At 44.4% G+C, this 27,111-nt stretch overlaps 1 protein-coding gene across 8 annotated transcripts; it reads right to left on the reverse strand.

Moving 5' to 3' along the window:
- Positions 1 to 396: 396 nt before the first annotated feature.
- On the reverse strand, positions 397 to 26,689 carry LOC129817385 (centrosomal protein of 170 kDa protein B-like). 8 transcript variants are annotated; one of them, XM_055872554.1, is made up of 20 exons: positions 26,247 to 26,688; positions 23,785 to 23,922; positions 20,261 to 20,350; positions 17,448 to 17,528; positions 17,257 to 17,313; positions 16,971 to 17,088; positions 15,629 to 15,745; positions 14,978 to 15,496; positions 13,616 to 14,853; positions 13,070 to 13,258; positions 12,740 to 12,881; positions 10,863 to 12,644; positions 5,390 to 5,645; positions 5,090 to 5,261; positions 4,778 to 4,816; positions 4,062 to 4,199; positions 3,742 to 3,830; positions 3,509 to 3,602; positions 3,359 to 3,410; positions 397 to 3,147 (listed from the first exon to the last, which is right to left on the reverse strand). In XM_055872554.1, exons 2-20 carry the CDS (start codon positions 23,887 to 23,889, stop codon positions 2,891 to 2,893), a joined length of 5,535 nt encoding a protein of 1,844 aa, XP_055728529.1. In that variant the 5' UTR covers positions 23,890 to 23,922; positions 26,247 to 26,688; the 3' UTR covers positions 397 to 2,890. The 8 variants fall into 8 exon arrangements, with proteins under 8 accessions (XP_055728529.1, XP_055728530.1, XP_055728535.1 ...); XM_055872555.1 differs by having other exon boundaries at positions 12,740 to 12,863; positions 26,247 to 26,687; XM_055872560.1 differs by lacking the exon at positions 26,247 to 26,688 and adding an exon at positions 23,564 to 23,688 and having other exon boundaries at positions 23,785 to 23,874.
- Between the last annotated feature and the right edge of the window lie 422 nt (positions 26,690 to 27,111).

Consider the following 27,111-nt stretch of genomic DNA (forward strand, 5'->3'; position numbering starts at 1 on the left):
GGGGATCATTGTTGGACAGCAATCTTCAAATATTGTCACATAGCAGAAATGTAGAGACTTGGTGTGGGTCTGGTTTACGACAAGCCACGTGATAAGCCACAGTGAATAAGAATAGGAACAATCTAAGATTTTACCTAGGCTTTGCTCTTTTGTTCCAAACTCTTCACTCCTTCTCAAAGCTAGGCTTACCCACAACGTGACAGTCTCGGAAATCCCAGACCTAGGGCAGCAATAGCACTGTTTCAGCACTATAAGCTCGAACAGTATTTGGTACATTGTGGGAGGCAGCCCAGCTGTCTAGAGACTAACACCATGATGCAGCAGTAGTGTACAATTGTTCTGTAGGTCATCATTTTTTGTTGTTAAATATCATAACATCTAGAATAAAATAAAGCATTTATGACTGAAATCAGTTTATTACAAATTATATAATGGTCCAAATCAATGTTCATGATGATGCACAAACTGGTATGTAAAGTCCATGGCATAACATCTGTAAATATATTCAGTACAACACAAATATTAAATAAATAATTTGGAATAACAGTGTGAACATAACCTCAAAGTCATTAAAAAAGAAACATGTTTTTGATGTATACCAACAGATATTCACACAGTTTGGTTAGCACTTTGCAGTGTTTTTATACACTTATACTTGAGTTACATGCATTGTAGCAAAAACAAAATTAATATTGAGAAGTAGCCCAAAGCTGACATCACCCTTAGCAGCAGAGGTGACATAATCAGACCAATAGCCAGTCAGATGTCTGTTCTGGGTAGGTGACAAATCCATACATTCTCAATAGCTTTAGGGTCAGTGAACACCATGGCACCATTGATGACTGTAAAAAAAAAAAGCTTTGCATTTAGCATAGATAGGATCTGTTGTAGGCTTTAAGTACTTGACAGAAATCATACTGATAAGCGATACTCTAAAACAGTCTGTTAAACCTACATTTCAGCTACACGTCATTGTTTTTACTGCTTAATTAAACATAGTGCTTTATTTTCAGTTCCACGCATGGCTTATGAGGTGTATCTCAAAATGAAAAAGTGCACATTTGGCAAACTAGCCTGAACTCTCACCCAACTAAACTATATAATTATGTTACACATGCACTTTCACAAAATAGTTTTAAAATAGTTTTTTTGTCCGTTCTTATTCTTTAACATAAATCTATACAGGATTCCTCACACACAATCCCACATATCCCTGCTGCCTTTGCAGATGGAGTAAACTGTGACATTGGCTTAGCCCACAACAGCTACATAACTCACAGGCGCTCTTAGTGCACACACACACACATACAGTGGACAATAAGGAACTGCTCCATTCTACCTTTACAGAGCTAGCACACTACAATACAGTCAATTTAGGAGACAGCATACAGTCAACTTGGGCCAATTTACTAATTTTAAGCATATACACTACCGTTCAAAAGTTTTTAAAAGAAAAGCACATATTTTGTCCATTAAAATAACATCAAATTGATCAGAAATACAGTGTAGACATTGTTATTGTTGCAAATTACTATTGTTGCTGGAAATGGCAGATATTTAATTGGAATATCTACATAGGTGTACGGAGGCCCATTATCAGCAACCATCACTCCTGTGTTCTAATGGCACGTTGTGTTAGCTAATGCAAGTTTATCATTTTAAAAGGCTAATTGATCATTAGAAAACCCTTTTGCAATTATGTTAGCACAGCAGCTGAAAACTATTGTTCTGATTAAAGAAGCAATAAAACTGGCCTTCTTTAGACTAGTTGAGTATCTGGAGCATCAGCATTTGTGGGTTCGATTACAGGCTCAAAATGGCCAAAAACTCGTCAGTCGATTTTTGTTCTGAGAAATTAAGGCTATTCCATGCGAGAAATTGCCTAGAAACTGAAGATCTCGTACAACGCTGTGTACTACTCCCTTCACAGAACAGTGCAAACTGTCTCTAACCAGAATAGAAAGAGAAGTGGGAGGCCCCAGTGCACAACTGAGCAAGAGGACAAGTACATTAGTGTGTCTAGTTTAAGAAACAGATGCCTCACAAGTCCTCAACTAGCAGCTTCATTAAATAGTATTCGCAAAACACCAGTCTCAACGTCAACAGTGAAGAGGAGACTCTGGGATGCTGGCCTTCTAAGTACGCTCTTTACCCTCTTTCTGATGCTGTATAGTGTATACTGCATTTATTTGGGATCTGGAACATTGGATGACACACCATACTAACATTCTGTACGCACAGCATTCACATAGAACAAATCTTAAGCATTTTCACAATATCAGACAATCAAGTTGAGAAAAGGGAGACTGGTGGTCAGTCAGTTCATTCAGCAGCTTTTTTTCCAAGCAGTAAAATATCCAAGTCATTCAGGAACATTCAATGAATCATATTTTACAAGACAAGCACAAAACACTGCAAACACCCTCTCTAATGCTGCTGTTTTACCATGTCATTGAAGTAGTCCATCACATGTTCTCATGGACACCTAGGATTGTTTTCATCAGGATTATTACTATGGTAACAAAGTTGGTGCAAGAATGTAGCCTGTCTTATCTTGGGCATCTGGCCAAGCCTACAGTACTGAGCTACTACACATTGTACAGGACAAGTAGACAAGGCATATGGACATTATTTTGTACACAATCCACATATTAAAGCAACAAGTTACAACTTATTTTACTCAGCTTTGCCTACTTTTAGTTGAGCTTGTACAAATGTGGAAGAAGCCATTCTAAACAGTGGTACTCAGTTACAGCAGTACTCAATTACAGTACACCTTTACCAGTCAAAACAGATACAGTATATCATGATAGTATTACATTACAAATGACAGTGTGGTGAGGGGAGGCAGTGGCCACCAGCAGATGCTACAGAAACCTGGGAACTCTGATCAGGCCATAAGGTTTGCCCCTTTGGGGCCTCGAGTGGTCCTCTTGGTGCTTTCGTTGGCGTTGGGTTTGGAGGTGGTGGGGCTGGTTGAAGGGCCAGCACCACGCTGTCTGTCCCCAGGCCCAGTGGGCTTACTGGGGGATTTCTTCTGCCGCGAGGGGGACCTGGTGGCCTGTCCTCCTGAAGCAGCAGTAGCCACTGCTGCCACCTTAGGGTTCCCACTGCCAGCTCCACCGGGTTCCACAATGCTGTTGATCACTACAACAACAACAAAGGGAACATTCCATGTTCTATTAGATTCCGTAGGCCTTCAGCTTTATTTAGATGTCCTGAATAGGTCATGCAGACATGAAGTCGTTCAGGAAAAGCAATTCAACATTGCACTCCCAGTACATTTTAGGAAGATTATTATTCATTTTTTAACTACAAAGAAAAACCCATGTGTTACAAAGAAAAACCCACCCCTTACTTTCTAGTTGTTTCTGTACTCTTCTCAGCTCGTTCAGGATGGAAGAGATTTCCTGTGACAGTAAAATTATTACGATTACACATTTTCCCATATAAATGTCCTCAGTTTTACACTATCAATGTAAGATGTTACTGGCTACCAATTCTGTACCTTATTTGATGTTTTCAGGATGGGGACTTCGTTTTCAGCATTGATCTTCGCTTCGATCTCCTCCCAGGCCTCAGTCTTGTTGTGGAATAAAACCCTGACAGAAGAAAAATACTAAATACTGTATAATCCTTCAGAGCCAGGCAGAGAGGAATATATTGACTAGCTCTTCTCCATTTAACATACAATGCTAAAATTACACAAGGTAAGAGCCAAGGTACATTAAGTTCCCTTACTTCATTTTCTCAGCCAGCTGTTCTGTGTTCTCCCGAATGGCCTGAGAGAGCTGAGAAACAGGGTTCAACATCAGATTGTCCAAAATCACCTGGAGGGAGAAAATGGTGAATGTCAAACACCCAAAGTGTTTGCAAAGTAGTTTCACATACATTAATATACTTTAGTCTAATTCCCAGAAGACCAAAATTAACTGCAACAGCTCATTTTGTGTAGCCGGAGTGCCAGTTTGTTTCTGCGTGAGCCTAGGTTTCCAAATCATTGATAATTAGTGAAAGTACAATTCTTAAGGGAGGAGAAACAAGTGTGACAGGAAAGTGACCTCTTCACGGTTCCACCGTGGCTTAGAGCTTGGGTCTTGGTCATTCATGTTAGGATCCAGGTCCATGACAGCGGTGGAACCTGGCGATAGTAGAACCTTCTGGTAGTTTAAGCTGGCCTCAGGAATATGTTGGACCAGCTGGAAAGAGAACAGAATCAGTGCATAGTCCGCACGTTCTGAACAACTGACATGACCATGACTACTGAGGGACTCAGTGCCTCAAGGCCTTCTACTGTACTTCAAGCACACAGTGAGAATACGAAGCTACAATATCTTTGGTCGATTTTTCTCTAGTACAGAATAACAGTGTGACTAGTGCTTTGTGATTGCATGCACCAAGGCAACATGCAGGAGTGAGAGCAGTTGAACTGTGAGCAGTGAATTTTAGTTTTGCTGGGATACAAGCCCATTAAATAAAGTGACATTAGTGGAAGGTGAAAAGGTGTCTGTTGCAGTGAGAGTGAAAGTCTGTAGTGAGCCAGTGGCAAGCAGTTATGGTCCAGAAAATCTGTCACCATAAAAACTCATTAAGAACACATAGAACATCCCAGTTTGATAAAAATAAGAATCTGTAGCATGACAATCCAACAGCATACGAGTGTTTGGGTTAGTGATGATAGTCTGAAGAGTGTGGGAGGTGAAGGAAACAAATATAAACCTTTGCAAGAGACAGACACAGAGACAGACACAGAGACAGACGTATCTGAGGTATGCACCTGAGATGGGAGGACCCCTCGCAAAGATGTACATGGCCTCTGTACAGTAGAGAACAGAAACATGCTCATGATAATCTAAAAAATGATAAGGGATCCTTTGCACGCGTCACTGGACCTGTACATCATTTTGATGTAAGAGCTTAGTGGCACATGGTTCAAATAACTTATAGAGGTAAGAAAATTCCCATAGGCTCCAGTGCAGTTGTATTATGCATTAGAACATTACAAAGGGATGGAAATAACTGTACATAGCGTGAGGCGCAGGTCAAGGGGGCATGTTTGAAGTGTATTATGGGTAGTGGGCGGGCTCACCTCTTCCCGGCTAGAGATGGGGATGGTGGATGCGGGCCCGGGCGTGTTGGGTGCAGAGCTGGGGGAGGGGTTGGTGCCCATTCCAGAGGAACTTTGAGAGTCCCCGTCCCCCGCCACGTCATGGATCTCACGAGCCAGGATGGCAAGGTCCTTGGCCAAGTCCTGACTGAGCCTGGGAAGACAGAAACACAAGTCACGACCACATAAAATAATACATACGTACAGAATGCATGTTCTACAGCTGCCAATCATAAGGCTCAATATGTGGTTTCAGCCAGGTGATCCATTGTATCACCCTACTTTGCTATCTCGGCACTGTGTGTGGTCCAGTTCTGGTAGTGGTCATCCTCATTCTGGACCTCGTCCTCCTCCAACTCCAGTGAGCCGGACTTGGACCGGGCAACTTCTGCAGCAGCTTTCTCCTTCTGGGCCCGGGGGGTCTGTGTGGCAGCAGACATGTGGGAGGAGCGTTTGTGTTTGGGGGTTCCAGAGCTGGCCTCATATTCCTCTTCAGATGTGGAGGTGTAGTCTGAACCCTTCTGCCTTTGACGGGAACCTACCAGATAACAGCACGGTTTTTCATTTGATCCATATCTCATGCAGTTACAGAATACATACAAAGAAAATGTTGTTTTAAAGGGTCAGCCATGAAGTGCGGCAACCCTAATTTGCTCCGGGGGCAAGTGCCTTGCACAAGGGCAAAAAAAGGGTTTAAAATAAATAAAAACATTTTTTTTTATTGTTTTTCTGCAGAAATAGGGCCTCCCAGCAGCACCACCTTTATAATATGAACAACATTAGTCATTGACAGACCCTTGGGATTACAAATACTACGCCACAATACTGATAAGTAAAAATGCAATACACCAGCACTCCATAATATGGGCCATTCATTTACAGTGCCTTCAAAAATTATTCACACCCCTTGACTTTTTACATGTTTGGCTGTGTTAGACTTAAATTAAAAAGACTTAAATTAAAAATGGATTAAATATAGTTTTTTTTGTGCCACTGGCCTACACACAATATCCCATAATGTCAAAGTGGAATTGTGTTTTCAGATTTTTTATAGATTAATTCAAATGAAAAGCTGAAATGTCTTGAGTCAATAAGTATTCAACCCCTTTCTTATGGCAAGCCTAAATAAGTTCAGTAAAAATGTGCTTAGTAACAAGTCACATAATAAGTTGCATGGACTCACTTTGTGTGCAATAGTGTTTAACATGATTTTTGAATGACTACCTCATCTCTTTACCCCACACATAGTTATCTATAAAAAGGTCCCGCAGTCGAGCATTGAATTTCAAACAAAGATTCAACCATAAAGACCAGAGAGGTTTTCCAATGCTTCGCAAAGGGCACCTATTGGTAGACGGGTCAAAAAAATACACCATCCAATCATTACAAAGATACAGGCGTCTTTCCTAACTCAGTTGCCGGAGAGGAAGGAAACCACCCAGGGATTTCACCATGAGGCCATTGATGACTTTAAAAGTTTGAGTTTAATAGTTGTGATAGGAGAAAACTGAGAATGGATCAACAACACTGTAGTTACTCCACAATATTAACCTAATTGACACAGTGAAAATGAGGAAGTCTAAAAATAAACAAAATATTCCAAAACATGCATTCTGTTTGTAACAAGACACTAAAGTAATACTGCAAAATATGTGGCAAAGCAATTCACTTTTTGTCCTGAATCCAAAGAATTATGTTTGGGGCAAATCCAATACATTACTGAGTACCACTCCATATAAAGCATAGTTGTGGCTGCGTCATGTTATGGCTATGCTTGTAATCATTAAGGACTAGGGAGTTTTTCAGGATAACAAATAAACGGAATGGATAGGCACAGGCAAAATCCTAAATCCTAGAGGAAAACCTGGTTCAGTCTGCTTCCACCAGGGTCTGTGTTTCTATTGAAACGGCAGCAGGCAGCATCACACTGCTTCGTAGCAACTACACTGAGCTCCTACAGGACAAGCCAAAATACAGCCTACCAGCATGCATCTCAAAAGGGAGACTGAGTCACATTCACTATGAAGGGTGGAAAAGGTCACTTTAACTCATTGTCAGGCCCTGTTTCAATTCTCAGTGGCCATGTGTTTTTATGTGCACCTGAATTAGTTTTCAAATCTTAAATTTGATCATATACAGTCCCGTGAAAATGTATTTGCCCCCTTTCTGATTTTCTACATTTTTAATACTGAATGTTATCAGATCTTCAACCAAAACATAATATCAGATAAAGGGAACCGGAGTTGACATTTTTTAATACTTATTTAATCTAATTAACAAAGTTATGCAACACCCAATAACTGGATGTACCACCTTTAGCTGCAATGACTACAACCAAATGCCTCCTGTAGTAGTTGATCAGTCTCTCACATCACTGTCGAGGAATTTTTGGTCCACTCTTGCATGTAGAACTGCTTTAACTCAGCGACATTTGTGGGGTTTCAAGCATGAACTGCTCGTTTCAAGTCCTGCCACAACATCTCAATTGGGATTAGGTTTGGACTTTGACTAGGCCATTTCAAAACTTAAAATGCGTTGCTTTTTAGCCATTTTAATGTAGTCTTGATTGTGTGTTTTGGATCATTGTCTTGCTGCGCTTCAGCTTCAGCTCACAGACAGATGGCCTGTCATTCTCCAGTAGAATTCTCTGGTACAGAACATAATTCATGGGTCCTTCCATTAAGGCAAGTCATCCAGGTCATCCAAGTCATCCAGGCAGCAAAGTATTCCCAAACCCTCACACTACCACCACCATGCTTGACCATTGGTATGAGGTTCTTAAATGTGGAAGGCAGGGTTTGGTTTTTGCCAGACATAATGGAACCCATGTCGCCTCAAAAGTAGACTCAAGTTTGCCAAAAAAGCACCTGGATGATCATCAAAACTTTGAAGAATGTTCTATGGACAGAGGAGTCAAAAGTATAACTTTTGGCCTCCCGGGTGGCGCAGTGGTCTAGGGCACTGCATCGCAGCGCTAGCTGCGCCACCAGAGACTCTGGGTTCGCACCCAGGCTCTGTCGCAGCCGGCCGCGACCGGGAGGTCCGTGGGGCGACGCACAATTGGCCTAGCGTCGTCCGGGTTAGGGAGGGTTTGGCCGGTAGGGATATCCTTGTCTCATCGCGCACCAGCAACTTCTGTGGCGGGCCGGGCGCAGTGCGTGCTAACCAAGGGAGCCAGGTGCACGGTGTTTCCTCCAACACATTGGTGCGGCTAGCTTCCGGGTTGGATACGCGCTGTGTTAAGAAGCATTGCGGCTTGGTTGGGTTGTGTTTCGGAGGACGCATGGCTTCCGACCTTCGTCTCTCCCGAGCCCGTACGGGAGTTGTAGCGATGAGACAAGATAGTAATTACTAGCAATTGGATACCACGAAAATTGGGGAGAAAAGGGGATCAAAAAAAAGTATAACTTTTGGGACAACATGGGTCCCATTATGCCTGGCAAAAACCAAACGCTGCAAACCCAAAAACATTACAGGAAGCGTTTGTTCACGGTCATTGCAGATAAAAGGAGGCACAACCAGTTATTGAGTGTAAGGGGGCAATTACCTTTTCACACAGGGGCATTCGGTGTTGCATAACTTAGTTTATGAAATAAGTATGTCATTGTGTTATTTGTTCACTCAGGTTCCCTTTGTCTAATATTAGGTTTTGGTAGTAGAACATTCAGCATGAAAAATATGTAAAAGTAGAGAAAATTTCACAGCACTGTATGACTTTCAAATCATGAATTACAATTCATTAGTGTAATGTGAAAAGGTGTCTGTTGCAGTGACAGTTGCAGAGAAAGTCTGTATTGAACCAGTGGCAGGCAGGCAGTTATTGTCCTGAAAAGCGGTAACCTTAAAACTAGAGGTCGACCGATTAATCGGAATGGCCGATTAATTAAGGCCGATTAAGTTTTCATAACAATCGGAAATCGGTATTTTTGGACACCGTTTTGTTACACCTTTATTTAAACATCAATGCCTTTCTTAAAATCAATACACAAGTATATCTTTTTTAAACCTGCATATTTAGTTAATATTATCTGCTAACATGACTCGTTGCGAACTGTGAAGACTATTTCTTCCTAACAAAGACAGCCAACTTCGCCAAACGGGGGATGATTTAACAAAAGCGCATTTGCGAAAAAAGCACAATCGTTGCATGACTGTACCTAACCATAAACATCAATGCATTTCTTAAAATCAATACACAGAAGTATTATATTTAAAACCTGCATATTTAGCTAAAATAAATCCAGGTTAGCAGGCAATATTAACCAGGTGAAATTGTGTCACTTCTCTTGCGTTCATTGCACGCAGAGTCAGTGTATATGCATCAGTTTGGGCGCCTAATTTGCCAGAATTTTACGTAATTATGACATAACATTGAAGGTTGTGCAATGTAACAGGAATATTTAGACTTAGGGATGACACCCGTTAGATAAAATACGGAACGGTTACGTATTTCACTGAAATAATAAACGTCTTGTTTTCGAGATGGTCGAATCCGGAAACTATCATATTAATGACCGAAGGCTCGTATTTCTGTGTGTTATTATGTTATAATTAAGTCTATGATTTGATAGACCATTCTGACTGAGCGATGGTAGGCACCAGCAGACTCGTAAGCATTCATTCAAACAGCACTTTCGTGCGTTTTGCCAGCAGCTCTTCGCTGTGCTTCAAGCATTGAGCTGTTTATGACTTCAAGCCTATCAACTCCCGAGATTAGGCTGGTGTAACCGATGTGAAATGGCTAGCTAGTTAGCGGGGTGCGCGCTAATAGCGTTTCAAACGTCACTCGTCTGAGACTTGGAGTGGTTGTTCCCCTTGCTCTGCATGGGTAACGCTGCTTCGAGGGTGGCTGTTGTCGATGTGTTCCTGGTTCAAGCCCAGGTAGGGGCGAGGAGAGGGACGGAAGCTATACTGTTACACTGGCAATACTAAAGTGCCTATAAGAACATCCAAAGGTATATGAAATACAACAGAAACAGTCCTATAACAACTACAACTTCTTACCTGGGAATATTGAAGACTCATGTAAAAGGAACCACCAGCTTTCATATGTTCTCATGTTCTGAGCAAGGAACTTAAACGTTAGCTTTTTTACATGGCACATATTGCACTTTTACTTTCTTCTCCAACACTTTGGTTTTGCATTATTTAAACAGGTTTCATTATTTATTTGAGGCTAAATTGATTTTAATGATGTATTATATTAAGTTAAAATAAGTGTTCATTCAGTATTGTTGTAATTGTCATTGTCAAAAAAATGTAAAATCGTCCGATTAATCGGTATCGGCTTTTTTTGGTCCTCCAATAATCGGTATCGGCGTTGAAAAATCATAATCGGTCGACCTCTACTTAAAACAGTAATTAAGAACACATACACAACATCCCAGTATCATAAAAATAATAATTTGTATCATGACAATCCCCAGTCAGTCTTATATTTGATCATACTGTATACACTTCTAGAAAAAAGGGTTCTTTGGCTATCCCCATAAGGTAACCCTTTTTGGTTTAAAGTATAATTATTTGGGGTTCCAGGTAAAACCCAAAAGGGTTCTTCAAAGGTTTCTCCTATGGGGACAGCTGAAGAATCCTTTTAGGTTCTAGATACACTCTTACAAAAAAAGGTGCTATTACTTTTAAATCATGAATTACAATTCAAGAAAAAAAAACGTGTTCTCTGCGTTGCTTTGTGCAAGCAAATAACATGGCTATGCAGATTGAGAAGTTACTCAATGGTAACTTCAATAATACTCACTGGTTGTGCTGGAGTATTTAGTCCCGCTGGAGCGTGTGAAGGGCTGCTTCCCAGGGGCTCCGGACCCTCTTGTGACCCCCTGCTTTGCCCCTGCTTCACCCACTGATGTCTTCCTGACCGGCCCAGTTGATTCTGCACTCCGGTTGGAGAAGCCAGGCCGGGTTGAAGGGGTGGTGATGGAGGACTCGTTGTCACTAGGCGTAGTGAAGGAGCCTGCTCGCTTCCTGGGCATGGCCAAGATGTCCAGCCTGGAGAGGAGCTTCTTCCCGTCAGCAGACACCTTGGAGGGAGCACCGATGTGGTCTGAGTTCTGGGATCCCCGGTCAGTCTCTGTACCATCATTGTCAGAGGTCTCTTCCAGGCGTGCCCTGCGCAGCATGGAAGCTCTGGTGGGCCGTGGTGCTGACAGGCTGTTGGAGCGGATCAGCGCCTGCTGTGCTGCACTCTTGGCGGTCTTCCCATTGTCCTCTTTCTGTAGGGGAGCTATGAGCTTCTTGTTGCGGCTGGCGGGCCGGGAGCTGGTCTCATGGTCAGAGGCCGTGTCAGGCCAGTGCTGGCCAGAACTCTGCTGGTCCTCTGATAGGTCCAGGGAACCGCAGTTCCCCGTGCTGCGCCGCATCTGGAAGCGCTTGGCCTGCTCGGCCTTGCTGCTGGAGTTATCACCGGCAGCTGCGTGGCTGCGGCGTTTCTCTGACAGGCGCTCGCGGGCTGTGGGCTGGCGGTGGCCCTTCTCCTGGACAGACGGACTGGAGGAGGACCTGGCGGCAGTCCTCTTCTTGGGGCCTGTGGTGACGGGGGTGTTCTTGTTGCTGACCAGGCTGACGGTGCTGGCTGTATCCACATCGGATTCCCCAGACAGAGAGTCGTCCATGTGACTGGAGGAACCTCCTCTCTTAGAACTGTGTCCAGAGCCTGAGGAGGGTAACTTGACCTCCAGAGAGGAGAGAGAGGCGTCTGCTGCATCCCGGAGGAAGGGCTGTGGGTCCTTTGCAGTCTCTCTCCTCTGCTCCATGTCCCTCAGGGTGGGGTGACTGGAGATGTGGGGGAGCCTCTTAATCTGGATGTCGTCACTGGGTTGCTCCTTGGTGAAGCTCTCCTGCCTGACGAACGAGGAAGTCCCTAGAGAGTCTTTACTGGGGTCTTTAGACTCCTTGTCCTGCTGGGAGTGGAGGTTGGGGGCTGAGCTGTTTGGCTTGATGCCCAACCTCCGGGGCTCGTGGCTGCTCAGGTGCCTGATGAGGACGGTGGTGGGGGAGGTTTTGGCAGGGATGTCTCGCCCCCTCTCAGGCCCCTGAGACAGAAAAGGGCTTCGGGCCAGGTCCGGCTTGACTAAGCTGCATTCCTCAGAACCAATGTAAAAAGAGGTGGACTTGGTAGGTTGAGACGGAGACAGCTTATCTTGACCCCTATAGTGAGGTCCAGTGTCCCCGGGCGAGGTAGCGCCACTCGTCCTCTCCTGGCTCTTCCTGGTCCTCTCCAGTACAGAGCCATCGTCAGAGCGGCTGGCATCACTCAGGCTGTCTGGGTCTACATCGTCCTGGACGCACAGCCTCTGGGTGGAGTCCTGATGCCGGGGCGTACCACTACTCCTCTCCAGGGGGGTTTCGGGGCCTGGGTAGGGGGGTTCATGGCGGATCAAGATGCTGGGGGTGGGGCTTTCTGGCTTGTCTTTGTCTCCAGGGGGAACCTGGGGAAGCAGCCTCCTGATCCTACAACTCTGGCTCGCCTCTGACTCAGAGTTATCCACGCTGTGGCTAGGCATCAACCGACTCAATCGTAAATCTAGGAAAGAGAAACATATTTTAATTCAGCCTTTTTCCCCAAAGTTTGCTCACATAAGTTCTGAGCAGAGCGGTTGGTGGGTGCAGACGACTCACCTCCCTCTGCAAATTCCCCTTGAGGTGGAGTAGAGCCCGGTTCTGCACAGCTGTCTGCCAGACTGGCCCAGCGAGAAACCCACTTAGGCCCCTCCTCCTGTGCTGCAGTGTTAGAAGACGGCACCTGAAACAGTGGAGGAAACTATGAGGGGTTAGATGCAGCAATACAGAGCACAACGTCGAAGGATACCCACCATTATAATCTCCTTCCAAGAACAATCCTTACATTGTAAGGAGAGGCACTGTAGAAGCCAAAGGGAGTAAAGGAAGGACAAATAATAAACTTATTAAGTCCCTAATTTCTCCAGTAGCGTAGGACGGTGAGGTTACCTGGAAGGGGCCTGAAGGGGCCCCACTGAGAGCGGCTGGGTTAAAGCCATGCATAGACACTGCTTTCATTTGATCCACAGTGCTAGCGTCACTAGGCCGGAGCATTGCCGGCTCGTCCTTGCCATCATTAATGATGGGTCTATACACTCCGGCACCACTGTACTCCGGTGAGTCGAGGACACCAAACACCTGTCAGGGAGGGACAGAGCATGCATGAGGTAGGTAGGAGAAGAGAAGGGACAATGGGACTTTGCAAGGGGAAGAAGGACAGGTGGGGTGGAAGGGGGTACTGGGTAAGGAGAGGAAGTTCTCAGCATGCGTTCCTCAAGGTATTCCTATTCAGGTATTTGATTGTTTATTATAGAACTATACCACTTGTTAGAATTGTAGCATTTAACGTCAGAATCCAAACAGTGGAGACGATACAGTACAATAATTACACGCAGCATGTGAAAAGGTCCACCATCCCACCAAAGAAGTCATGGTGGTGACAGACTTTAAAAATGGAGAATGTTTAAAGTGAACCTCCGGCTGCTACAATCTCACCTGGTCGATCATGTTGCGTGCCTCCTCCACCTCTTTGTCCTGGGACTCTGTTTCGATGGTGTACGTGCCGGCATCACTCAGACTGTCCTCTTCTTCGTTCCTCACCACCCCCAGACCCAGCGGCATTAGAGGGGTCGTGGAGGGGACGGCTGAGCGAACAGGGGAGGCAGTCTGGACAGGGCTGCGAGACGGGGGCTGGGAGAGGGCTAGGGCTGGAGAATGAGGGGCAGGAGTTGGAGAGTAGGAACGTGGTGCTGTGGTTTGCAAGGGGGTGGAGGGATAGGAAACAGAGGAAGGGGGGTCTAAGGGAGACGGAATGCGGGTGCGAGAGGGTGACATCATCATCACTGGGGGAGCGGACATGGGAGGAGACGTCTTATCTCTGGTGGGGGACAATGCTCTGTGGGCTGCATCCTTCATCAGGAATTCTGCTGCAAACTCCTGGGCCAGCTTGGACTTCTTCCCCACACTGCCAAACGGCTTGATGGTGATGCCAGAGGAGGTGCGAGAGGAAGGCCCAGAACCGGAGGAAGAGGAGGCACTACCTCCACTCAGGGGCTCCTCTGTCTTCTCCCTCTTCAGGGAGCTCGACCTCAGGGGCCCGCCATGGCCCTTCAGAGGAACAGTCACCTGCTGGGTGGGGGGCATGTGTCCGTGCATGGAGTTTGGCCTCTCCCCGCCTTTCCGCCGCTCCAGCTTGGCCTTGAGGGTGGAGTAAGAGTCTGCGTGGGCGGGGTTGGCCGTGAAGGACTGGGAGCGTTTTTTGCGCGGGTTGTCAAAGAACTCTATGATGAATGCTTGCTGGCTGAGTGGCTCCTGGGGGTTGGGCTTAGAGCGGCCCATGGTGGGGGAGCCAACCTCAGGCGGGCTTTCAGACAGGGGCCTCTCAGGGACCACAGGAGAGACTGGGGTCAGTTTGGGCGGAGAAAAGTGAGGCTGGAGTAACATTTGTGATGGATCTGACTGGACTGTCTGGTGTGGTTGGACTGACAGCACTGTCTGTTGTGACGGCACTGACTGGTCAGACTGAATTGAATGGTGCGACTGGACTGTCTGCTGTGACTGAACTAATTGGTATGACCGCACAGTCTGTTGTGACGGTTCTGACAGCTCTGACTGGGAAAGCTCAGACTGGATCGAATGTTGCGACTGGATCCGGTGGTGTGACTTGCGTCGCTTCCCTTTCCCTAAAACCGGGTCCTCAGAATCACTCTGGGTCCCATCGTCATGGTGGTGTCCTAGAAACAGTTAAATTCAAACCACAAATGAGGGACAGAAAACACACACGCAGCCCCTTCCCAAACCTCCCAACACCTTACAGAATTCTATGAACGTTTCTTTTTTAAAGTACCACTCTCTTACCTTTGAGGCTCTTGATGTTTACAGCCTGGTCACTCTTGACACTGTAAACATCCTCACACGTGGGACGCCTTCTCATCATTCTGACATCACTGTGCACCAACCAATCTGCTACCTTGCACTCGGCTGACATCACCTCAGTGGGCGTGGTGGCCAGAGTTTTGCCGGATACCTGCTGCTGTTTCCTCTGGCGCGAGGAGAACTTGGTGACATGGTCCTTGATCTTGATCTTGCCTGGGGTGCAGTCGTCAAACTCTATGGTGAAGGAGGCGTGGCTCTGCACCACGGGGGGAGTGGGCGAGGTGGGGGTGGGAGGGGCATGGGGTGTGTCCGTGTCCTTGGTGGGGATCTCGTGGAGCTCTGCCCCCGGGGACTTGGGATGCAGCTGAAACTCCTTGGTAGGGATCTCAAAGTAGCTGGGCTCCCGATGGTAGGAGAAGCTGGACTTGCCCTGAGCGTCCCTGTACTCTAACAGGGAGCCATTCACCTCTGAATCTAACGCTGAACCTTCTTTTGGAATCTCTGCAAATGGATTGGTATGAACGCACCAATGAGGCTACACAAGCAAATTAAAAGACAAGCATAAACCATTCTTTGTTTATTTTTACATGATATTTCCTAAATGAAAATGGTGTGAATCGAAGATTCACTGACCTGGGTGACCCTCCTCTGACCGGTGTCCCTCACTGTGTTGTCTTTTGCTGGCCGCATCCTCCTCCCCCCACCATGAGGGCTGGCCATACAATGGAGTGGGCCGGGAGGTTGGAGTCTCTGAACACACAACACACACGAGAGAGGACTCATTTCTCTGCAGCAGTCCTCATCTACTATTGGTCCACTGGGAGTTCAGAGAAATAATATTCAAGGTTTGTCTCTACCCCACTAGAATACATCAAATCACACACACATAAAGCTTGTTATTATTTACATAGTATTTCATCCAAAGTGTCCAACACATCCAGTTGATCTCGAGGCAATGTTTTTACTGCAGAGGCTACAGTAAACGAGGAGAATAATTCTGTGTTGATTTGAGTGAGGATTCAGTTGTTATCCACTGGATTATACTTATGCCGTCACAGCCTCGCAAGCAAAAAGTATCAGGGAGTCATCAGCCGGAGAGGTCACAACACAGGCAGCCTATAAAGCTGCCTTTAGTCGATAGATAGTTGATCCTGACCTATTTATGGCATAAGGATTACTCTCTGGCAGAGCAATTGACAGTGGGGATGCCAGTGTGAATTACACAGAGCAAAAGAAATCAAGCAGGCCATCGTTGCTGAGCTGAACTGTGACTATGGGTGCGGTAGCCATCACCATGGAGACCGCATGCAGCCGCCGCCGAGGGAGAGAGAGGGGTGACAAAGAGGGGGAGCATGTTCTGACTGAAATTGGATGAGCTGATGCTGACATCATGGTCGAGGGACATTTATTTATTATTGAGGAGCAGAGCAAAGTTCAAATACTCATCATCCTCACACACCATATCATTCCAGGTATTACTGAGTCACAGTTTATAAATCAGAATAATCCAGGATCATTCAACCAAGTTAAAACAGCTGTGTTAGTATCATCCCCCAAAAATACAAAAACACACCATGTCCCTCCACCGCAGATGCGGAGGGGCGACATCGGCGGATGCAGTGGATTGAGAAGCAGCCCAAAAACAGATCTCTCTAGCTTAAACTGACGGATTTCGATGGGGATTTTTGTATTAAATCAAATATTATATTCATTAGATTGATGCAATCTTAAGGATTAATCAGTGAGATAAATGAAAAGAGAGCAACCCACTATGTCCCAATTCCCGGAGTTGTCATGAGCTCAAAGCCTCTACCACATCATGTAGTTATCCAAACAGGTCTATCAATATGAGCACTACATGTATCTAGACCTCCTACTAATGAGCTTTGTTTTATGAGAAGAAAAAAAACACATTCCGTGGAAATATACGGTGGAAGAGCATTTAAACAGGTTTGAAGCCTTCGCTAACGCTTACCCTGAGACAGAGATTTCCTGTCCGTCTTCTCTAGCTTGGACTTGTCATCCAGGTGCTCAGCCCTCTTCCCCTCTGAGGCTCTCAGACCCATCTGCAGCTGGCTGGTATACTTCTCATGCTGAAACAGCAGGAGGCGCAACACAACTCAATAAACAACACACTAAAGTTGCCTAAGAGAGCTCCAGCTAAATGATGTGATGGTAGACCAGTACTGTCTGAAAAGCTAGTCCAGGTTAGGGTTTATTGTTTAATACAGTTGAGGTTTGCATTAGCATAGAAAGCTGACCTTGAGTGCCTCCTCTGGGACTTTGTGTTGGCTCTTCTCCAGGACGTACACATGAGAATGTAAATACTAGGTTAAGGCAATAGCCAATCACATCACAGACAAGCACTTCAATCAAATTCCAAAGCAAATGTTGATTACGGATATATGGCACAAGAATTATGCATTGATGACGTGAGTGAGAAAAAAAGGATATCATATCCGAAGCGAATGACATCAGATAGCTTGAGGGTCATGTAAATCTGGTCTGGGATCCTCAGGTCATTCACAAAGGTCTAGAGGGGAACACAACACAGTTGGTTACTGTAAACAGGAGATGTTGAAGGATGACATGTAACACGAGGTCCTGGGATAGACACTGTGCATCACTCATCCACCAGTCAGCTGCACAACAAACAGTTCAGTGAACTATATAACAGCTAATCTCCCATTCCGACCCAACAATTTCCCATCTCACAGCACTATCCGGAGGCCTTTACAATTTAAAAGGAAAATAGTTGCTAGACTACTCAGTAAAATGGCCTCAGCAGCACTTTTGGGCCACAGTTGTCATGCTTCATGTCATTATGAACTGGGTAGTTTGGGTCCTGGATGCTGATTAGACAATATACCATGGGTATGACGCAAAACACTTGTTTAGTGTTCTATTTATGCTGGTAACCAGTTTAGAATAGCAATAAGGCATCGTGCCTAAGAACAGCTCTTAGCCTTGGTACAGTGCCTTTGGAAAGTATTCAGAGCCCTTTTTCCACATTTTGTTACGTTACAGCCTTATTCTAAAATGTATTAAATTGTGTGTGTCCCCCTCAGCAATCCACACACAATATCCCACAATGACAAAGCAAAAACAGTTTAGAAATTTTTGCAAATGTATTAAAGATGGAAATATCGAATTTACGTACGTATTCAGACCCTTTACTCAGTACTTTGTTGAAGCACCTTTGGCAGCGATTTCAGCATTGAGACTTCTTGGATATGGCGCTACAAGCTTGGCACACTTGTGACGAGATATGACGAGATTCTCCCATTCTTCTCTACAAATCCTCTCAAGCTCTGTCAGATTGGATGGGGAGCGTTGCTGCACAGTTCTTTTCAGGTCTCTCCAGAGATGTTCGATCGGGTTCAAGTCGGAGTCACTTAAAAAAAAAATATATGGCTTTACGTTACCTGTCATCACATGGTTGGAGAGTTACTTATCCAATATAACTCAGTATTCTTCAATGGAAGCTTCTCTAACATCAGATATGAACAGTGTCGGGTCGTTGTCCTGTTGGAAGGTGAACCGTCGCCCCAGTCTGAGAGCAAGCTTTCATCAAGGATCTCTGTACTTTGCGCCGTTCATCTTTGACTCGATCCTGACTAGTCTCCCAGTCCCTGAAAAACATCCCCACAGTCTGATGCTACCTCAACCATGCTTCACTGTCGAGATGGTGCCATGTTTCCTCCAGACGTGACGCTTGGCATTCAGGCCAAAGAGTTCAATCTTGGTTTCATCAGACCAGAGAATCTTGTTTCTCATGGTCTGAGAGTCCTTTAGGCGCCTTTTGGGAAACTCCAAGCATGCTGTCATGCGCCTTTTACTGAGGAGTGGCTTCTGTCTGGCCACTCTACCATAAAGGCCTGATTGGTGGAGTGCTGCAGAGATGGTTGTCCTTCTGGAAGGTTCTCCCATCTCCACAGAGGAACTCTAGAGATCTGTCAGAGTGACCATCAGGTTCTTGGTAACCTCCCTGACCAATGTCCTTATCCCCCGATTGCACAATTTGGCCGGCGGCCAGCTCTAGGAAGAGTCTTGGTGGTTCCAAACTTCTTCCATTTAAGAATGGAGGCCACTGTGTTCTTGGGGATCTTCAATGCTGCAGAAATGTTTTGGTATCCTTCCCCAGATCTGTGCCTCGAGCCAATCCTGTCTCAGAGGTCTACGGACAATTCCTTCAATCTCATGGCTTGGTTCTTACTCTGACATGCACTGTCAACTGTGGGACCTTATATAGACAGGTGTGTGCTTTTCCAAATCATGTCCAATCAATTGAATTTACCACAAATGGACTCCAATCAAGTTGTAGAAATGTCTCAAGGATGATCAATGGAAACAGGATGCACCTGAGCTCAATTTCGAGTCTCATAGCAAATGGGCTGAATACTTATATAAAAAAATGTCTAAAACCTGTTTTCACTTTGTCATTATGGGGTATTGTGTATAGTAGATTGCTGAAGAACATGTTTTATTTAATACATTTTAGAATAAGGCTGTAACATAACCAAATGTGGAAAAAGTCAAGGGGCCTGAATACTTTCCGAAGGCACTGTATATTCAAGCAATGAGGCACCAAGTGGTGTAGTATATGGCCAATATAGCACGACTAAGAGCTGTTCTTAAGTGAAGTGCCTGGATACAGCCATTAGCCGTGGTATATTGGCCACATACCACAAACCCCCAAGGTGCCTTATTGCTATTATTACCTGGTTACCAACATAATTAGTAAAAAAGTACAAATATTTTTGTCATACCCATAGTATACGGTCTGATATACTGTACTTTGGCTGAAAGCCAATCAGCATTCAGGGCTCTAACTGCGCAGTTTATAAACACCCATGTAAAATTGATAACCAGCTTAAGCAAGCACTTAGTAGATACGTTCCATTATGCTAAGCTTAGAACTAGCATTTACATTGTCACTGCATAGTAGACTACATACAGCATGAGCAGATAGAAAAACAGAAACTAACGTCATAGGACAGAGCTTAACCATTCATAATTCTCTGCTTCTTTTAGCTAGCATTAACACACCCGTGTAAAATAGATAACCAGCTTAAGCAAGCACGTAATGGCACTTATCTACTGTGCTAAGCTTAGAACTACTTAACAGAACACTGAAACATCTAGGGCCTTTTTTATCTCTGTGTGTAGTAAGGGGAGTCCTTGTACCAAAGACAGTTGAAGTTTCTATTGAAAGTATTTTAGCTTGTACCTTCCTCTTTACCCCTCCCTCCCCTGGGTACTCACTCCATTGAGGCTGCCCAGGTCTTTGACCAGGTGCTCATCGGTAGCAGGGTTGTAGTTGATGACGGCATGCTGCTTGTCCACACTTCGAGACTGGAAAAGGAAAGGAGAAAACCATGGATGGTTTACTTCAACTGTGCCCTACAATTACAATCTCTGTTTAAATACATTTCATACTACAGATGTAGGATCTTAATTTGATCACCCTGTTGCATGATACATTTCCTGCAATGCAGAAAATGTAAAACTTGTAGTGCATTAGAGGTTTAAAAAGTCTTCTGAAGTTTATAATTACTACTTTGAAATTTCAGACTTCAATTTCCGTTACAAACAATGTACCAACTCCTACAAAAATGTCTATGAATTATAATCCACATTTTATATTGCTACAATATTGTTTTCCAGCTGTAGAAAACTGGCTCAAATTAAGATCCTAAATCTGTACCTTAAGAAGTACCATTACTACAAATGACAGACAGTGACTGTAAATCCTATAATTTACATTCTGCAGTGATGCAATTTGCAAGACTACTTTCAATACCTCCATTACTCATATGAAGTAAGCAACATGTCAATACTGTGTATGATACTCTATACCCTCAGGCGCATATGTCAAATACTTGATTCAGTCCCTACGGGAACCAACGGAACAGAACCAGAAGGTCAAACTCGTGCCAAGACGACATGTAGCCGAACTCCTGTTGCTCAACTACATGTGAGGGAAAGACTTCACTAGCTAAATTCAATACAGTTCACCATAAGACGCCTCAAACTAAGCCACGTGGCTTCCATTAACCACACGTGCCATTTCCTCGTGGGACACAACTACGCAAAAGTTAGAACACTCTCACAACCATAACACCATTTAAAAGACGAATAATTCAAACATACCATACTATCTAAAAGCGTCTGTCTCAAGAATCTGAGCGATGCATGTCCAACAGGCCTCTATAAAAAAGGCAAGTGAACTGGAGGATGACTCACTAGATAAGTAATAGTATCTAGTTGTAGAATTGTATGAATGATGAGCAAAAAAAAAAAGAAAGTACTTTACATTCACATCCTCCTACTCACTACTGCCTTGAACATGTCTGTGCGGAGTACACTAACACAATGGCAGGCTCTGCCTTGATAGTCACTCCTAAAGAGCAGTGTTTCTCTATCCATTTCTCAATACATTTCCCACCCACAAAACAAGTTAATGAGTACAGTTACTAAAACGTTGGCCATGTCAGTTGAAAAGGATTTCCCTACTATGACAGGCGAGAAGGCTAGACAGTGGAAGGAAGAGGGAAATGTTCCAATGTGGTTACATCCGGGAAGTGAAATGGGTCAGAGACTAAACTCAACCACATCATGACAGGAGCCACCATCCAGACAAGTGCTTCAGACAGTGACCAAAAGCATTCTGCCTAGCCAAGTTGCTAGGCTAGTTCAGTGCAAAAATCACTGTTAAACACATAATGATGAAAGACCTAGTGATACTGAAGCCTGATACAAGAGACATAGGGTGGTAGTCCAACTCAGTCATGAACCACCTCAGGTGGGAGCCCCATACCACTGAACAAAATACTCTATGGCAGTAATGGCTAAGGGCCACAATGGCAGTCTACTATCAAAACAGTAGCTTTGTACAAGCATTGTATCCATTTTCAATTAATAATAACATCATGACGAACAATCCAGTTCAGTAAATGGTGTAGTTGCACCAGTGTCATATATTCAAAATAGTGTTTGGAGCTACACAATACCATCATTGTTGCCAGATGTATGAGGTAACTTTCACTGCTAAACAAATAAAAAAAGGTGATAAATAGTGCTGGAATCAGAGACACTGCTGTGGCTCGGCAGTTAGGAAGGACAAAGGCCTGTTATCTGTGGGCAACAATATGGAGGGAGTGTAAATTACACACAACACAGAGAAGACAAGACCTTTGTCCCCTTCAGAGGGCTTCGGGAGGATGAGGAGACTGACTTTAAAGTGCAGGTATACTAACAAATTGGGTTTAGATTGAAGGAGCGGGTGAGAAAGCATTAGTCCTATAACACAATATTGTTCCGGGATGGCAACAGGCCACCCATTCGCCGTGTGAGGGAAAAAGTCCATCTCTGCTGTTGCTATTGGCAACAGATGGCCACATCGGAAGACACTGTGGGGCAGACAGCTCTGCATCATCAGGATCTCCGAGCTGGCGCCACGGCAACTGGTAGGAACTATATACAGTATACTGTACATGACATTTAAAAAACAGGCCACATTTTGGATCGTGTCAAGGTTAACAACTCCCAGTGCTCTAAAAGGCCTCTTTTTCACTGCAGACTTTTGTTGATAACTGATGTCTTCCTCTAGTAGCAAATCAGTGTATCTAGCTGTTGCTTCTTGTAATATCAAGGGCTGAGGCTTTGACTGGCCAAAGCCTGACACCAATAGTAGATAGCCAGTTGTCTTTTTCAGAATAACGTTACAGTCATCTGAACTATGCAGTGAAATGGTACATCAATGTGGCTATAACTATCTGTATGTAAAATGACGTTGCTGTTCCACCCACACATCAAGGAAGGTAGTGATCTCCAGCCGACAGACAGAGTGCTAGCCCTAACCAGATGACAACCTTATCGACATACCATCTCATTGACCATCCCAAAATAAGAGACCTTTGTTGAGAGGCGTCTGCTTCCTTCAGTGATTTCTGTGATGTTTGACATCCATTTCCCCTTTATGCCACCCCTTCCTACTGTATGGTAGCCAATCAGATTGTCCTAAAAATGTGCCTTTACCATTACAAATAGTCAGCCAGTGTTTCTGGAAGGATTCTCAGGAGGTTCCCATTTCGTCTTAGCCCAGCACTAACACACCCGATTGAACTAATCAACTAATCACTGAGCCCTTGATTAGTTGAATCAGGTGGGATACAACAAAAATTGGGCACCCCCTGAAGGCTCCTCTGATTGGATTTTAAAAATACTGGTCTATGCTACTGCACTGTAGAAACCCTTGCACAGGTCCTCCAGACAGCAAACTCTGACATGATCGGATAAAAGTGAGCATGCTTTCAGAAGGAGGATAGATAGACATATTTTGAATGTTGATCAATTTGTTGTCTTTCATGCTACACAGGAAAGAGACAGTGGCTGAGGCAGGCTGAAGAGGATTTTCTGACTGGGTGGATGACTCACTGTCCCATGGGCACAACTACCTTCTGCTAATGGTGCCATGGGACAGTGAGTAAACTACCCCATCAGACAACCCTCTTCAGCCTTTCTCGCTTTCCCATGTAGCATGACAGACAACACAGTTTTACTTACTGCCCTACTCCAGCCACCATCTCTGAATGATCTTAGTAGTCACTGAGTTTCACTCACAGACTTCCCCTCTTCCTCATGAAGAAGATGACTACATGGTATACAATAATATCTCTAGTTATCTGCGCCTGAGGATAAGATGATGCATTAGATTAGAGAGTAATATCAATATTAAGCTTTTTAAAGGAGGTTGTCAGGGTCAGGGCCAGGGTCACGTCACCTACTTGCAGCATCAGCTCACAGTCCTCCCGGCCCACGAAGATCATCTCCCGTGGAAGACGGTGGCGGGTGCCAGAGCTGCTGACCAGGAACCATGATGTCACGCTCATCTTCTCAGGCCCCCCGGGAAAGCCCTTTGCATCCTGGGACACACAGGAGACGCATACAGTATGTCAGGGTAGGACACGTGCAACGTACAGTATGGTATCCATTCAGGGAGGTAGCCGTCACCATAATCATGAACGATCGATCATACTGACCAATTGTCCCTTAAAATATGTTTAAAAAAAATTGACATCATAAAATTCATCCAATGGGCAGATCTCTCCATTAGATAGACATTTTGTGGCACATAAATATTTACATTGCTCCAGTGTTGTGGTAACACAAAGTCCAGCACACTGCCAAGTCTTGTAGACACATCAGCAAATAGAGTTAAACAATGTCTAGAAAACATCAAAGAACCGTAACCTATTCATCAACTCAACCAACAAACTATCAACTGCTGATTTCAATGCTGTCACTATCCATTGCACATCAATCTGCTCAACGTAGGCCTTGCTATGGACACCCTTGAGGGAGCAGGACATGAATTGATTGACCTGTTATTTGAGTTCACTTGTTCACTCACAGGACTATTCATACTGCAGTCCCAACATGCTGAGCAGGATGCTGATTCACAGGAAATAACATGAGAAAGGGTGGTGGTATCAGTGAAAAATCAAAGGCAGGCTTATGCTTGGGTGGAAATGAGATTGAAAGCCTTTTTTCAAATGACACTAATGAAGCATTCCGTGAGAATGATCAGTAACTACTGTCAGTGTGCCTTTGCAGTGGTTCAATGTCACCAACAGGGAATGGTACTGTAGCTAGGTCAGTGGTGTAGGTAAGCCCATAGCCCTCTGTTTAGAAGTCAGCGCTGCTATGACACCGCAAGCTTTGGGACTGGTGGCAAGGGATGTGAAACTGAGAGGGCCCAAGATGCTACGTTGTAACTAAAACACTGGAACCACGCCCTAGACTAGGGACAGCCAGCCCTCTCCTAGAGAGCTACTGGCTGCTTAGGCTTTTGTTCCAGCCCTGCTCTAACACGCCTGATTTAACTCATTAGCTGCTCATCAGGATGCTGAATCACATGTATTAGATCAGGGGTGTTAAGGACAGGGGGATACTGCTAGCACGGCGATAGCGATATAGCACAGCCTTATAGCACTGAAATGAAGAGGGGCTTTAATAGCAGCAAACAGCATCGCAGGCCTTTGATCTGTAATCTGAATGCTTGTCTTTCAACAGGGAGGTTTAAGCTTAAAAGGGCCAATGTCCTGCAATGGACAAGGGTGGTGTTGCTCTGATACCAAAACGAAGGCAATAATGCTCACATTAGAAATAAATGGAGAGAGGAAGATGGAGAGGTCTTTATAGCAGCTATAACATCGATGTAAGAGTCCCCTGCCCTATCCCTCCAGCATTGTGATATTATTTCTTAAGACCACGGTTTTGTGTAATATCACATTTCATAGACGTTTCTCATATTCAATAGTTTGTCCCTAACTAGAATCCTCACTACAATAGCTCCGTGTTACAGTGAACACCAGAGAAAATGGTATTGTTGCTAAGTAAGCCTTACAGACACCCAAAACCAGAGCTGCCCATACAAAATAACAATGTAGACCTATGGTGATGAATATTATTACTGCATAATAGGTAGCAGCATACTGACTATAAGAAAGCAAATGTTAGGCTCATCTCAAATGGAAACAATGAAACATATTTCTGAAGCAAATCTTAAATGATTCATAAACACACGTATTATTCATACTAAGAATAGGCATCGCATCAATTTCCACACTCCATTACAGGCCGGTGTCAGTAGCCAATAAGATGCACGTGATAGCCTACAGAATGTCTGCATGCCCTCTTTGAAACATGCACCGTTATAGGATAATTGAAATCCCAGTTACATTCAAGCTCAACCTAAATGTGTCCTTGAGGCGACCTGACTCGTTTCTTCAATAGTTTCTCCAACGCCTTTAATTTGTTCATTAAATAACCCGATCATACAGCGCAGCTGGTGCTGGATGCTCGCGTCAGTGAGAAGCCAACCCGACTGGATGATGTCTGCCTTATATGCCCAGCCCAGCACTATTGTTAGTTCATATAGTCCTACTACGATACAACGTATACAATTGATTGGGCGCAATAGCCTAATAGCTATAGGCAGAGGATGCAACTGTCGATACTGCCATGGACAGAAAGCTACAATTAATGTAGCTAACATTAAAAATGTGCGTTTAGCGCCAAAAGCCTTGAGTAGGCTACTGTCCCATTCAGTGAGGCACGGACGAGCTAGATCTTTATCGTTTTAACCCAAAATATATAGCCGTCGACCATACCAAATAAGATGGGTCTAGGCCACTGGCATGATGAAATAATGTAATTTTCTAATATTGAAATCCTCGCGACCTACCTACAATATTCCAGATGCTGCTCCCCACCAAAAAGCAACAAACGATGTCACCATCAAATAGACAGCACCAGCCTTGGCGCAATCCTTTGACAATTCAGTCTGTGGTCAAATGTGGCTTCAAATCGATGTCGTTACGCGGGTCCAGGTGAATATCATGCACTTCGGGTGGTGATATCGATGCTGCTGTTATGGCATTTCTGTCTGACCAGCGCGCCGCCTCCAAACGCCCAGCAGGACCAACGGCGAATATCAGATGCTCAGTTATCTGGTGGTGCACCTGCTCTAATGTATGCCGAATGCAGGATTATATAGCTATGTCTATCCCGAATAAATATGAACAAGCGTTGTCTAACGAAGATTTTGTTACAGATTCTTGTTGAAATATTTTTGGATATTGAAAATGTGGTTTCAAAATCATTCACGTGAGGGGCATTGGACACCGTTATGTGATGACGTCACGTCTTTTGTTTACATTATAATTTAAAAAATGTAGTGTAGGCTAACAGCGAATTTGGAATTGCTGATACGAATTAAAATGTTGCAAAAGTGTGTTATTATTACGGATATTGACTGTGCCTTCTCATCCCATTTACCAGGTAGGCCTGGTAAACTACATGTCTATACCTCGCGCTTTTGGATAGCCTGTAAATCCACGCCCTTGATTACATAGTAGCCTACAGGAGGCTATTGAAATTGGTGTAATTTCTGTTAATGGTAAATTATAAATAAAGAATTCAAATCAGCTTCCTGTAAAACTATCATGTCATGGATGATTTAGATGCTTAATTTGTCCATTATGTGCCCCAAAAATCTAATGCTTAACCTTTCATGTGTGTTCTTATTTTGTGATCTTGTTATGATTACA

The sequence above is a fragment of the Salvelinus fontinalis genome, chromosome 20 (genome assembly GCF_029448725.1).
Source record: "Salvelinus fontinalis isolate EN_2023a chromosome 20, ASM2944872v1, whole genome shotgun sequence".
Classification (NCBI taxonomy): domain Eukaryota; kingdom Metazoa; phylum Chordata; class Actinopteri; order Salmoniformes; family Salmonidae; genus Salvelinus; species Salvelinus fontinalis.

What these genes read in the sequence shown, in the direction of transcription:
- LOC129817385 (XM_055872554.1), bottom strand. Translation starts at nt 23,889, where the DNA reads ATGAGCGTGACATCATGGTTCCTGGTCAGCAGCTCTGGCACCCGCCAC. An exon ending in ACTGTGAGCTGATGCTGCAA is followed by an intron (nt 20,351 to 23,784) that starts GTAGGTGACGTG and finishes TTCCTTTTCCAG; the next exon opens with TCTCGAAGTGTGGACAAGCA. An exon ending in GAGGGGTCCTCCCATCTCAG is followed by an intron (nt 4,200 to 4,777) that starts GTGCATACCTCA and finishes TTCTCTTTCCAG; the next exon opens with CTGGTCCAACATATTCCTGA.